At 47.0% G+C, this 15298-nt stretch overlaps 1 protein-coding gene across 2 annotated transcripts in view; it reads left to right on the top strand.

Annotated features, from left to right (window-relative positions):
- The window catches only part of SCYL1 (SCY1 like pseudokinase 1), a 990258-nt gene that overhangs the window by 567063 nt on the left and 407897 nt on the right, over nucleotides 1-15298 (top strand). For both annotated transcript variants that reach the window (XM_078660868.1, XM_078660869.1), the window contains exon 12: nucleotides 7066-7141. In XM_078660868.1, coding sequence (XP_078516994.1) covers nucleotides 7066-7141 — 76 coding nt within the window. The remainder of the gene's footprint in view (nucleotides 1-7065; nucleotides 7142-15298) is intronic.

The raw sequence follows: 15298 nt of genomic DNA, 5'->3' as shown, positions 1-15298 counted from the left end.
GGTAACCAATGTAACTCCTTAAGCAAACCAGAGGCTCTGGCTCTGCGTGGAAGGCCAAAAATTGCCCTTGCAGCAGAGTTTTGGACTATCTGCAATCTTGCCACCAAATATTTCGGCAGGCCCGCATAGAGTGCATTAGCATAGTCAAAACGTGATCCAACTAATGCCTGCACAACAATTTTCTTATATTGCAGTGACAGCAACGGTAAAAAAATTCTGAGCATCCGTAGGATGCTAAAACATTTCCCTGATAGTGCATTAATCTGGGATCTAAATGACAGATCAACATCACAGATCACACCCAGATTTTTGGCCTGCATTGACACCGTTTCTGGAGGAAACATGTCTCGAGGCCACCAGGATTTCCAGCATGGGTCCGGAGCACAGCCAAAAAAGAGCAACTCAGACTTGTCTGAGTTGCATTTAAGGCTATGTTGTTGGAACCACGAAAAAACGGAGCCAAGGCAGTCCCTGATTCTTGCCCCATCAAACGCCTCTCCCTTCCTGCAAGTAAACAGGAGCTGGGTGTCGTCAGCGTAGGATATGACCTGGGCACCAAAAGCCTCCGCCACCGCCGCCAGAGGGGCCATATAGATATTAAAAAGGATGGGGCTCAGAATGGATCCTTGAGGAACCCCCACCCCTAGCGACGGCATTTCAGCGGAGAACGGTGGTGCCCAGATCACCTGTCGGCGGTCAGATAAAAAGATCTAAACCAGTCCAACACCGTCCCGCGGAACCCGATCTCCTGGAGTCTTAAAAGGAGACCGTCATGCGGGACGGTGTCGAAAGCCGCCGACAGATCCAGCATGACTAGTACAGCCTTACCTCCAAGATCGAGCGTCTCCCTGATAGCTTCAGTGACCTCCAGAAGGGCTGTCTCTGTGCTATAGTTAGCACGAAACCCCGACTGTGTGTCATGAAGAAGGTTGTTGCTCTCGATGTAGTTGGTAATCGAGAGCTGCACGTGTTTTTCAACAACCTTAGCTAGAGCAGGGAGAAGGGATATCGGTCTGTAATTAGCATGCGTCAAGGGATCTAAATTTGGCTTTTTGATTAGAGGCAAAATCAGTGCATGCTTCCATGCCAAGGGAACCACTCCCGTAGACAAAGACATGTTCATCACAGGGTTCAACAGACTGTTAACCGCTGCAGCTACTCTGCCCAAGAATTTAGCCGGACAGGGGTCCATAGGAGAACCTGACTGCAGTCGAGATAAAAGATCAAACGAGGTTAAACAGGTCATTTGAGGGAATGTCGAAAGGGAGGGCATGGTATCCTCACTCAAGGAGGTGAAAGTAGAGCTATGTACTGGCAATGTGGGGTCTACAACAGGAAAAGACTCCTGAATAGTCTTAATTTTTTTAGCAAAAAAAACTGCAAGCTGTTTTATCCACTCTTCAGAGTGTGAGTGGGCAGAAGAACAGGCAGCCGGTGAAGTGAACTCCCTAACTATTTTAAAAAGCTCTTTACTAGTATTGCTGGCTTCGTCTATTCTATGTTCCAGATAGCTTTGCTTACTCTCGGCAATCTGTTTATGATACGTTTTGATCATATCCTTATATCTTTGTTTATCCTCACAATCATATTTTCGTCGCCAGAGCCTTTCAGTTTTTTTACACTCTTGGCGTATTAATCTTAATGAGGGGGTAAACCATGGAGCAGAGGTCAAGTGACAGGCTGAGTTAACTGTCTTCACAGGGGCCAATTCATCGAGTCTATCAGTTAGCCACTTTTGCACCACCTCCAGGTTTGCCTCCAGATCATCAGTGAACTCGCAAGGATGAAGGCGGAAAGCTTCAGTCATTGCTTCCACCGAAATACGGTGGAAGGCTCTAGATCGTCGGAACCCATTACTCTGTCCTCTCTGCCCTATAGTAATGTGAAAAGGAATTTCAAAATTTATCAAAAAGTGATCAGACCACAGCACTGGGAGTGGGGATGATACTTCAATCAGTTTGGTAGAGAAGATTTGATCCAAAATATGCCCTTTACTATGGGTAGGGCTATTAATATAAGGGACAAGACCAAGCAGTGCCGCGACATCTTGGATTTTAACAGCATTTGGATCCGTTACTAGATCCATATGGAAATTAAAATCCCCTAACAAAAGACAATGCGCCGAGCGCATACAAGGAATGGAGAGCGCGGCTTGTATATCTTCAAAAAAAGTACCAATAGGACCGGGTGGTCTGTAGACAAGCAGTCCGGTGCATGTCTGACGAGATTAAAGTGACAGCTTGAAGCCTATGGCTTCACACCCAGATATATTGTCTATCACAAAAGAGGAACAAATTAGATCCTTTTTCACAATAAGCGCTACACCTCCTCCTCTCCCCCCAACTCTATCACTTCTGAGGATGGTATAATTCGGGGGTAGTGCTTTTGCCACATCCGGGCCTGAGCCTTCCCCGAGCCATGTCTCTGTTAGAAACAGACATGAAAGTTGAGAGTTGGAGAGCAAATCCCAGATGTCCGTGGAATGCCTACCAAGCGACCTGGTGTTCAAAAGAGCGCATTGGCAGTATTGGGTAGGGGGTGGTGCCGATAGTTCCGATGAGACAGCTGGCCGCCAGCCACAGGTCGAACAACCTTTCCTCAGAACCCGCCTACCCGGAGGTAAACAAGGGCACAGCGGAGAGGGGTGACGCAAGGCGAACAGCTCAGCAAAGCCGTAGACAATCATCCCAGAAACGATGAAGAATAATAGTGTACACAACAACAAAAAAAGTGTGACAGAGTCCTACCTCCCCGCGACCGAGACGCGGACGGGCGCAGACGGGCAGGACTCTGGCACGACTCCGGCACAGGGAAGGCGCCACCGCTGCGCGTCTCCGCTGCGCGAACCAAGCGAGCATTAAATAGCGTGCTCTCCGCGTCCCTGCTGACCTGGGACGCTCCAAAATGGCGCTCACCCTCCTCTGCCCAAGGCAAGATGTCCGCCGTCACCACAACCTCCCCAGAACCGGGTCCGCCAAACAGCGGTGGGTTTAGCCAAATTATGGTGCAAGGTAGGGGGCAAGCGGGAGGCTAAGAACAGGGGATAATGAAAATTAAAAATAAAATAAATCCAAAAAACGGGTCGTTAAAAGTACAAAGAGCGGAGCTCAGGAAAACGCGACCAGCGTGACCAACAGCGAGGTGCTGAAATGAATCTCAGCCTCAGGATACCTTTCCAGGTATTCTCCTCGTGATGCTCGCCCTAAATAGCGTGCTCTCCGCGTCCCTGCTGACCTGGGACGCTCCAAAATGGCGCTCACCCTCCTCTGCCCAAGGCAAGATGTCCGCCGTCACCACAACCTCCCCAGAACCGGGTCCGCCAAACAGCGGTGGGTTTAGCCAAATTATGGTGCAAGGTAGGGGGCAAGCGGGAGGCTAAGAACAGGGGATAATGAAAATTAAAAATAAAATAAATCCAAAAATGCCACACGGTCCTTAATTGGGAGCCAGTGCAATGTTCTCCGTGCTTTCTTGGAAGCGGCTCTTTTGGGCAGCAGCAGGACCAGACGGGCCGCCGCATTTTGTACGTGCTGCAACCTCTGAATGCATTTGACACTGGCTCCCAAATATAGAACGTTTCCAAAGTCCAGCCTCGATGTTATTAGTGCATGGACCGTGGTCTTCCTGGCTGTCACAGGCAGATAGTCCAATGTCTTCCTGAGGACCCTGAGCGTGCCAAAGCATGTGCCTGTCACTCGTTTGGTGTGGTACTCGAACGAGATCTTGTCATCGATCCACACCCCTAGGTTCCTCACTTGATTGCTGGGAATAGGTAGAGGACCCAGCGCTGGAGGCCACCATGCCGAGGTCCACACTGAAGGAGCCTTCCCCACAATCATGACCTCTGTCTTGTTTCCATTCAATTTGAGGCAGTTATTGGCCATCCATGCCACCAATTCCTGCAGACATGACCTAAAATTAGCGGCTATCTGCTCCTTCGGCTGGGTCAAGGCCACCACCAGTTGCGTGTCGTCTGCATATGACACGACTTCCAGCCCAAATTGTTCTATGATCTCAGCCACTGGTGTCACCTATAGATTAAAAAGGGTTGGGCTTAGACTGGACCCCTGAGGCACCCCCTGTTTAAGACTGATGGCTTTGGACCGGAAAGTTTCCTGTGCCACTTGTAAACTGCGGTCAAACAAAAAGGACTCTAACCATTCCCATGCCTTGTCCACCACTCCTCCCCTCTTTAAGCAATGTAGCAGCGTGTGATGGGCCACAGTGTCGAATGCGGCACTGAGATCCAGCAGGATCAGTGCCGCCGTATGGCCTTCATCAGCATGTTTCCGTAAGGTTTCTGTTGCTAACAGCAATGCTGACTCGGTCGAGTGGAGTGCACGGAAACCCGATTGAGTGGGATGGAGCAGTCTATTGGCCTCAATATGGGCTGTCAGCTGATTATTGACAGCCTTCTCCGCGATCTTGGCAAAGTACGGCAGGAGTGAAATGGGACGCAAGTTCTCCAGTTGCTCCATACTAATATTCGTTGTTTTTTTCAGGGGGAGCACCACAGTCTCCTTCCAAGTTATAGGTACCTTACCTTCCTCAAAGGAGAGCTCTAGTAGGTGTCTAATATAAGGCTCTAGAGTCTCCACACTCCCTCTCAGTGTTTTAGGTGACGCAGGAACTTTAGGGGAGCCTGAGTTAATACTGTCCGCTATAGTGCAAAGGATCTCCCGGGATGGAACACTGAAGGTTTTGAGGCAGTCCGTGCTTTTAACATTGGTAGAGGTGTCTCCTCCCGAGTGGCCTTCTCTGGCCGCTACCGGAATGAGGAGTAGATCTTCTCTACCTTGTGTGAAAAGAACTCTGCCATTTGATTGCAGGATTCCTCTGACCCTGTCATAGGAACCGTAGTGCTGGAAAGGTTGGAGATCTCTTTGTAAACGGAGAACAGCTCCTTCACTGAGTTGTCTGCTCCCTCTATCCTATTGCTGTAGTAGGATTTTCGTGTTTTCCTAATTAAGGCGTGGTATTCTTTCAACATGATTTTATAGGCAGCCCTTTCTTTCTCAAAGAACCCTCTCCTCCATTGTCTCTCCAGGCGTTTACATTCCGCTTTCTTGCCCCGGAGTTCAATCGCGAACCATGGGGCAGACTTAGTCTGTCTCCTAGGTGCATTATTCGACCAAGGCGCCGTACTGTCCAGTGCCTCCGTAATGCGCTTGTCCAGCGCCTCACAGGCTGCCTCAATCCTCCGACCTCCTGGGGGCCCAACCTGGCTTAAGGACTTGTTTAATGCCTCTGTAGAGAAGTTTGCCAATTTCCTGCATCTAATCTTTGTTCCCAGCTTGCCCTGGGTTGGAATTGCGGATGTCCCTGCCTTAAATGAGATCAAAAAGTGGTCGGACCATACCACGGTATAGGGGGCTCAATGTGCAGCATCTCCCAATTCGCAAATATCGGGTTCAGAAGATGGCCATGGCAGTGGGTGGGCAGCTCAGATTTCAGAGTAAGTTGGAGTGCAGTCCGTTCCTGCTGGAATTCTTGCGCCTCCATGCTGGTGGCCTCATCAAAATGGAGGTTTAAGTCTCCCAACAGCAGGAACCTCTCATACCTGAGAGTTGGCTGAGTAAGGCTCTCTATCAAGCTTGCAGCGAAACGCGCCCCCGGACCTGGTGGTCTATATACCAGGAGTCCCTTGAGAATGTGTTTTTTTTTATGCTGAGATCGTGAAGAGACCACAGCATCGGCCGCCTCGAGGGTGCACTGGATCTCGTACTTACATATTATGGCAATCCCTCCACCCCTTCCCGCAGGCCTATCAATTCTGTTGATCTCATAGCCATGAGGGACAGCTTCTAGGATTTCTGGTGCCGAGGTGTCATCAAGCCAAGTCTCAGTAAGGAATAGGACATCCACCTGCTTATCCACCAGATGGTCAAGTATTTCCACCCGGTGCTTCCTTCGCGATCTGCAGTTAATTAGGGAGAGATTGAGCATCTGACCCCTATCTCTGCGCTTCATCTTGCGGCTTACGGCAAAAGAGCAGTAAGTGCAGGTTTTGCCGTGGTTCTCCAGGCTGTGGAACCAGGAAACAAAAATAAAGGTCAAGGTAACTGGCTATTCTCTCTCTCTTCCCATTACTCTTTTCCCCATGGGCTTCTCATAGCTTCTGTAGGAAAGAGTTCCGGTAAATGATATGTATATTTTCTGTTTAATGGGTGTTCCTAGGGAGCAGTTCAAGGTACAAGGTATTCCTTAATGGTAGAGTTTTGAAGTACTAGCTCAGATCCTAGCCCTAATTGCAGTTCCCATTGGTAACTGGTTAAGCCAGTAACCAAAGTGTGTGCCCCAGCTCTCCCGAGTGCCCTCAGTGGTAACAGGAAGACTGTGCGATATGGACCCTTGAAGTTTAATGTACCCTTTTACTCTATAATGAGCGCAGGTCAATTATTACAGCTACCCCACTGGAAACATAGGAACCAGGCTCCATTGATTTAAATCTCATCCTAACTTGCCTCACGTTGCCGGTTCCCCAGTCATCTCTGACTGCAACAACAATTGTCTTGGGATAAACTCTTTGTTTAGGTGTTGGGGATTTTTCTGTAGAAATGTTGTTGGGGCTCCTCCTATTTTTGGATCTCTGTAGACCCCACATTAACTGCTCTATTTACCTAGCTGTGAACTAAAGTCGTACTCCGCGTTGACATTTAAGCTCCAAAGGGACCATGATGTTGTTGGGTCTTATTTACACTCTTATATAGAATCTGAACTTCTAATGCCCTATTACCCCCCAAGAGTAAGTCTTGACTGCTTGCCTTCCCTTACCTAGAAAGAGCCATGTGACCTAAGGGAACATCTTAGTTTTCTAGCTGGAGTGCAATATTATTGTGGCTATGGGTACTAGAGATAAATGACAGTACCCATGTTCTATACACTCCAGAAACCAATGACTGCTCGAAGACCACCCCCCCCCTTTCCCAGAAAAGACCTCAGAGCAAGCAGCTGGAATCAGTCTTTATGTAATGTATTGGTTCTTATGTTACTCAGGATCTTGTTTAAGAAAGTTTAATTTGGTTCATTACTATTGGTGTAAGTTTTATTTCCTCTTCCTTTCAGGCATTTAAAGCAATTCGAAGTTTCCTTGCAAAGCTTGAGACCGTGTCTGAAGACCCCACTCAACTGCCTGAGCTTGGTGAGTTATAACATCATTGAGACTAGTGTGCAGGGTTCTTACTGAGTGGCAGTGATGTCAGTGTTTGAAACAGAACACTCTGGGAGAATCCTGTGTTAAGATTCTCATTCACAAGCATTCCTTTTTCTGGCAATTGCTTTCTGCTTTTTGGAAGTCACACATCTGTCATCTTTAGTTCATTTTGTTATCTTTTTTCTTTAAAGGAGACTTAATACTTTTATCATTGTGTTGATCTCATCAAGGTCCGATGAGGACTGGCTTGTGTGTACCAGTGGAATGGCATCCCCGCAATATGCAGGAGGACTGAACAGACATCAAATACAGTAGGAAAGAGAAAGCGTGGTATAATGGATTTTTAGGAGGTTTTATGCAGCGTTTGGACTGTTATGCTGTCATAAAGTCCCTAAGGTCCGACTCCATCTTATGCAGGCCCTAACTCTATCTCAGTTCCTTGAGACGTCATCTCCCTTAACTTAGACAATGGAAGGCGCCATATTCCCTGCTTTGTACAGAATCATTGTCACGTCTGCCTTTAAGCGCAGATGTCACCAGCCCTTATCGTTCTACGATCTGTGATAGTGTCAAGCTCTTTGATTGATGACGTAGATACAATATCTAATGCGTCATTTGTCTGGGTCTCACCTGCTGCTGCGCACTTCACACTTCGCAGATGATGCATCTTCTCTGAAGCTGAGAGGGCAAAGTCCTGGAGGACGACCGACTGCCTGCTTCCACAGTGGGTGTTTGTCCATTACAGGGAACACTGTCTACACACCAGTGGCGGCTCCTCTGCTAAGGCGGAGGAGCATCACCCTATGGCTAAAATTATAAGGACGTTATTATCATTTTATGTTTCTTTGTGGGACTCAAAGCCAGGTCAGGGCGGGGCTGGGCTATGTAATGCCAGAACAGAGTGAGGAGTGGTCTGAACCCATCTAAGTGCGCATGGCGGTTTGGCCGGCCAAAATATCATAGGCCCTTAGCATGTTCTCCACGGGGCTGTGTTGCACAGTCCCATGGAGAACATGCCTAGGCTACCAGGCACTGCCAGAGTTGCCAAACAGGCCGCTCAGACCAATCTAGACGTTGCTCATGCAGGCGGGAGAGTACAGGGGCCTGGGTGCTTCCGGTGCTACCAGCAATGAAGAGGACGGAAGAGAGGCGTGCAAAGGTACGTTTTTGTATTTGTATCTATCCCCCGCCCACCACCCCCGTTCCGAGGCAGCCACCACTGCTTCACACGTCTGCTGATAAAAACAGCCTTCTCTGTCTATAAGGTATGCAGTGCGTCTCTTCTCCCCAAGAAACTCTAGAACACAAGTTGCTCTGCCTTCCATGCTCTTAAAGTACAGCGCATTGAAGTAGGCATTCGGCTCTTAGGTTATAGATAACATATTAAATGACACTTTAGCGATGCTAGAAATTTTATTTTGTTCTCGTTATTTAAAATATGTCTTGTTGCTGTTTTTAGTCTGTATTGTTGTTGTAGAGAAACTTATTGTCCCTGTAGCAATAAATAGTTTTAATTTAGAAGTGTTCATTTATCTTACTGTGAATAACGAAATAAGGTATGTTGCTGTTTCCACTGTGTCACTGATCCCTACATGGGATTGTTAGTAGCAGAAAAGCAATACTTTCTCATTCAATGCTGGTGCTTTGACCAAGTTCACCCCTTGACACTCTTGGGTGAGAAAGCGCACCTTGTAGAGTTACGCCAAAGTCGTAACTTAACTGACAATGCGCATGTTATCGGTTTATAAGGCTGAGCTTACATTTCACAGTTCATGAGGAACTGCATAAGGATTTCATTGTCAAAGATCGATGCATACAGTCGCACATAGGCTGTTGGAGTATGTATGATTTGCTGGCGATACAGGGGGAATAAGCGCATGCAGCTTTTGTTGAGCATTTCAGTGTGGAGTGATATTGCTCACTTTGTGACATTATTGTATTGTGTGTTACTGACATATGTGCCCCTTCTTGGTCTGCATCTATTGTACACAGTGTTGTATTTTGAAAGACCACAACTTTTGGTGGTCTTGTTGGCTTTATTTTTGTTTTCCTCGATTATTTTTGGCATTGCTTTAGTCATAAAGTTTCATTGCAGTTGTAGTGTTACACATTTATTTCTCCAGGATTAGCTAAATATTGATAAAATGTTATTTTAGGTTAGAAAGACAACGTGTTCATGTACCTGAATGTGTACCAGATCACTAGTAAAAGGGATGATTGAACGGATTGGGCTGTAGGAATCCAAAAGTACAAGAGTCCTCAACAAATAGAAATCCACTCAGGAAAAACCATGTGGGACAAGATTCAAAGTCTAAACCATAAGGGTTTAATACAAATTTTAAAAAAACATACTACTGAAAGAAAAAAAGATTACTTAGTTCAAATCAATAACAATTTATAATAGGTTTAAGAAAAAAGTGTAAGTCTAGGGTGAATAGGAGGACCAACAGGAAAAGACTTTTAAATAAGCTAAGTACGAAGTCAAAGAGCAGTTCATCATAAGGACAGGCTCGATAGAAGTTTCAGAAAAAGTGACTGAAAAGTTTAGTACATACCCCAAAAACAACATATTTTATAGTTTCACAGTCATAGAAAGCCATGCCCTTGCATGGTTGGAAGTGGCACAGTGGTCTGTCCTAATAAAGATAGCTAAATTAATAAATCAGTCTTACACTTGAAACCCTCACAAAATAAATAATCTCTGAGTAGCTCTAATCTACATACAAGGGGGCATGGCATTGCATCACTGTACTATAAACTACTGAAAAATTGGATGGAGCACTGCATGACCAGGAATCAGCATCAGCCTTTAACATTTGAAACATGACATTAGTTGTTACAGGGAAAATAAACAACACCATGTAATAGAGAACATTTCCATCTTATTTTGTGAAAAGGAAAATAATAAAGCAAGAGAGATGTAGTTCAGCTTTTAAAAAGTTATGGATAACATGTATCAACATTTGTAAAAGCGATTCTCAAGGTCATTCACACTGCACATGTTTGTTGGCCTGCTACAGATGCATGGCTGCTTAATACATTGTAAGGGCTATGTCTGTGTTTAAAATAGGTACATGGAATGTGAGGGGCATGCATACGCCGCCACGTAGGTATCCGATATACTCATACCTTAAGCGGCATCACATACAAATAGCTTTTTGAAAGAGACGCACCTGGCCAAACCATAAATCCAACGCTTGCACTGCCGATGGCGTGGCCAATTGTATACCAGGGGATATTCGGCTTTTGCACGTGGCGAGCTAATATGGGTGAGACCAGGGGTCCCACTTAACATAACACAATTGCTGATAGATACTGAGGGCAGGTATGTTGTAGTTAACCCCTTCCATGCTGGTGACTAACTCCAGCCGTCACGCTCCGCCGTGCTCGTGTGCGGATGACGGCTGGGGTTCGTCACGGCCCCGCCCTGTTCGTTTGTTTACCGCACAGCGGCGGAAACGGGCCAGCAGCGAAGGGGTTAAGGGCACATTGGATGGCCGGCAGATCGTAATTGCATCATTATGCCCTCCCAACACAGAGTAGGCTGCTTACTTTGACACTATATCGCGAGCTTTAGCGCCATGGCATGATGTGCCTATGCTATTAGGGGGGTGACTATAACAGTGTACTTGACGTATCACTAGATAGCTCTTGTCCACCCCTTCCGGGCCCAAGCATACACAATGCCATGAAGGCGCTAACCAACTGGGCAACACAATGGCGCCTCAGAGGCGCCTGGAGACATCGCAACCCCCATGTTAAGGTATATTGCTACTACTCAGGTGCTCATGACTTACATGTGCGGCTGGACCACTACATGACTTCAGAGGAGCTACTCCCACATATATCCGCAGTCTATTATTTAGGCAGGACGCATTCTGATCACAATCCACATATATTGGAGGTGTCATGGGAACGCCCCTGGCCACCAATTCCAACCTGGCGGTTGCAACTGAATATACTACTGGATGCACCCTTCCGGAGCCTATTAGCCACTAATATCATACAATACTTTGAAGACAATACCGACACCGCCACGATGCCTCAAGTAGAATGGGATGAGTTTAAGGTAGTGATCAGAGGTGATTGCCTCTGTGCGCAAGCGGGTATGCAGAGGCAGCTAGAGGCTGAACATACACACCTTGAAAATGACCTGCTCTGCAGGGAGGGTGAGGCATTAGAGGGTGACAACGATGGGTCCTTGGCGCGAGACAGAGAGGAACATTCCAGATTGCTCGATCGGCTCTGCAATTTGAACTATGCAGCACACTAGGCGCGCACCCACCATATGGGAGACAAGCCTGGCAAGTTGCTGACGTGGCTGACACGGCAGGATGCAGTCATCACACTGGTGACATCCATACGGAATGCACACGGCGTCACGGTGCATACCCAGACTGATATACACAATGCCTTTGTAGGACACGATTACACGCTGTACAGGTCCTGCCTACTAGCAACAGACACGGTCATGCGGGAGTTTCTTTCTGCTATAACGCTGCCTCAACTGACGGAGCATCAGCAAGAGGAATTGGGTGCTCCTCTGCTACCGGAGGAAATAAGGGATAGTATTTTCTCCCTCTTGAACAGTAAATCCCCGGGTCGGGATGGACTGCCGACTGAATTTTATAAAGCCTACTCGGACATTTTGATACCGGAACTATTGCTGGTCTATATAGCAGCTCTGGATGACTCAGCGCTCACACCCACGCAAAATGAGGCAACGCTGATCTTCCTCTTAAAACCGGGTAGAAACCCTGAACTCCTTGATTCCTATCGCCTACTGGCTTTGTTGAACACGGACTATAAAATACTCGCTTCTGCTTTAGCTAAACGATTGGCCCCGTTTGTACCGGCTTTGGTACATAAAGATCAAAATGGATTTGTCCCAGCCAGGAGCACTTCCTTTAATATACGTCGTCTATTTAGGGTCCAAAAGTACGCAACCAAGACCTGGCCACGGTCTGGATGTTTGGTGCTGGACCTAGAGAAGGCCTTTGATTTGTTGGAGTGGCCCTATCTCGCTGCGGTCCTGCGCAGGTACGAGTTGGGTGACGGGTACTTGCAACTGGTGCAATTATTGTACCAGCACCCCACAGTACAGGCCCGCACGGGCAGGCTTATCTCTGACATGATCAGAGTCAGACGTGGAAACAAGCAGGGGTGCCCTTTATCTCCATTGCTCTTCTCCCTTTCCATGGAGCCTCGAGCGGCACTGCTCTGTGAGAGCGGCATGGACTGGGGTATCTCCTTGGATGATGGTCTCCACACAGTGCCCCTGTATGCAGATGACCTATTGCTGTACATAAGAGACCTCCATGCAGTGCCGCCGGCCATATCCGCGCTATTTCGTAGCTTCAAGGAAGTGTCAGGCCTTAAGGTAAATTGGGCTAAATTGAGCGTTTGTTTTTTCCATGAAGACGTGGCCGCGACTGATATAGTTATTAACGGGACTGCGCTTGCTTGGTATCCGACCACGTTCAGATATCTAGGCATCTATATCTGTAGATCCCCAGCAGACATCTTGGAGGGTAACCTAGTGCGTGCCATTTCCCCCTTAAGGGCGCAGATACAATTCTGGAAGACTCTAGCTCTCAATGTGATGAGCCATATTACTTTAGCGAAGATGATAGTACTGCCGAGACCGTTATATATGTTTCGGTATATGTTCCGGTACGACTATTTCGGGAGCTGGAGGGATTAATCATAGGTTTAATCTGGAATGCGGGGCGACCCAGGATAGCACTACAGACATACACACCACTGGAGAGCAGAGGCTTGGCAGTCCCACATTTGGAACTATATTACTTAGCTGCGCAACTACAATGGGTTACAAAGTGGCTGAGTGGCAAGAATCTGGTGGACACGGCAACCAAGTCATCGACATGGACGCAGACTCAAATCTATAGCTTGTTTCACCCACTGGCGAAACTCCCCCGCCCGACACGGAAGCATTTAGAATTAGATGCTACCGGAGGAGCCTCCAGCTCACAAAAGATACGATCCTTTATGCCCCAATGCTGCCGCTTATCGGGACACCCAGAGACAGAGACTCTGTTACAGACGTAGTGCTGGCAACCTGGACCGCAGCGGGAGTGGAGACGCTAGGAGACCTATACGCGGACGGTGCCCTTATGCCTTTCGCAACCTTGACGGCAGACAGCGGCTTACCGGTAGGCCAGTTCCTTCTACATGCAGCCATCATACGGACGCTGACATCGACATGGGGAGACTTGACAAATGAGCCACCGGCCCATCAGCTGTTGCAGTATCTGCATGTGATGGAGGAGGGGTCACACGTGATCCACTGGCTAGTGCAGGCCTTACTTACTTATGTACTGAAATCACCACAGAGGCTCCGTGCACGTTGGAATGAGGACAGAGGCCGACCCTGGACTGACAAGGAATGGGAACGTGTTTTAGCCGGTGCCACACATATACCACGCAATTCACCGTTTAAACTTGTATACAAACATATATATTACATAGAGCTTATCTCTCACCTGATAAGATCAACAAATACTTTACCATTAACACCTCTGATTGTCCGCGATGCCGTCTACTAGGCGCTGACCTTCTACATATGCTGTGGTTTTGCCCCTCACTTTTATCCTACTGGCACACTGTAACAGAGACACTTACGAACAGCACTAACACTGAGGTACCCAACACATGGGAGGTCTGAATGAATGAATGAATGAAACAGATTTTTATAGAGCGCAACGTTCACTCCAAGGAGCATCTTGGCGCTATTGGACAAAGACCAAAGAAAAAACAGGGAGGGAGGAGGTGCAGAAAAGAGGATGCCCGAAAAAGGATCAGATTAGTGCTAAGATTTCCTGATCTGTGGTGCTAAAGATCCAAGTTTTTAGTAGCTTTCTGAACATGGGTTCGTTGCTGGTGTGTCTTAGTTGGGAGGGCAGGTAGTTCCAAGCTTTTGATCCCAGTGTGGCCAAGGTTTTTCCTCCTCGTGTTTCATTTTAAAATGGGGGTTGGTGAGTAAATTCTCATTGGAAGAGCGCAAGGTTCGTTTTCTTTTGTAGGGTCTAAGATTCTGGTGTATTACAAACGAACAAAAGCTAATAAAGTAAGCTCTAGATTCCGTGACCTAGGCCTCATAACCGCGAAGCGACTGATAACCAAGAGGTGGAAACACAAGAAACCACTGGAGGTGCCCCACAGGCTAAAATCCCTAGAGATCTGGGCGCAGGGGGAGAGCACTATTTTACATAGGGAAGAAACAGCAGGGTTACGTAAGTATCCCATCGCACAGGCTTGGGATGATATCCTCAAAGCCCTTACACACTCTAAGGCCACAACGCATACATCCCCTACGCAACAGACAGGAGATAGTGGCTAGCATGTTGTCTGGGCGCGATAGACACTCTGAATCTACTAAGTGCCTCGGCCATCGCTGTCGGGGTGGGCAATGACTCCACATTCCATCATGGCACTTCATAAACACGACTTTAGATACAAGATACCCTGGTGGCCATGCGACTATATATGATTCAGGAAAAGCAGCTCGCTTCCAATACAAACACACAAGTCTAGACATGACTGAACTCGAAAGGCACCTAATATACTAGATACATATTCCTCTCAGCATTGGATATCTCCTTTTTCTTTTTGATTTTATTTTGTTTTCGTTAGTTGCGGTTAAAATGTTTAAAATATGGATATCTTGCAGTCAGTTATGATACTCGCTTCTTACTGCCCAAGTACTATTGTGTTTTGTGATCCTACAACGGAACCATACACTATACACTTCTGTTTCTATTGATATACTTGCATATTGACAACCACAGTTGGGAAGAGACACACATGACCGGCATGTCCCGCTCTTCAATTAGGGGTGATGTTATGCGTGGGTTATTGATCCCCATGCTAATGTGCAAATGCACGTCAACTACTAAGATGTTGATGTACACCAAGCTACAACTGTAAGATGGAAATGTTCTGAACTGTGTAAACGGGGACATTGTAATACTAATCTTGTTATACGTGCGACTTGTACCAATGTTTGGATTATGTGGAACAAGGAAAGATAAAATGCAATAAAGATATAAAAAAAATAAAAATCAACATTTGTAAAAGCGATTACCTAATTGTGATTTTCAGGGAATCACATTTAGCTAATCGCTA

The sequence above is a fragment of the Lissotriton helveticus genome, chromosome 9 (assembly GCF_964261635.1).
Source record: "Lissotriton helveticus chromosome 9, aLisHel1.1, whole genome shotgun sequence".
NCBI lineage: Eukaryota > Metazoa > Chordata > Amphibia > Caudata > Salamandridae > Lissotriton > Lissotriton helveticus.
This window is presented reverse-complemented; position numbering and strand designations above follow the sequence as displayed.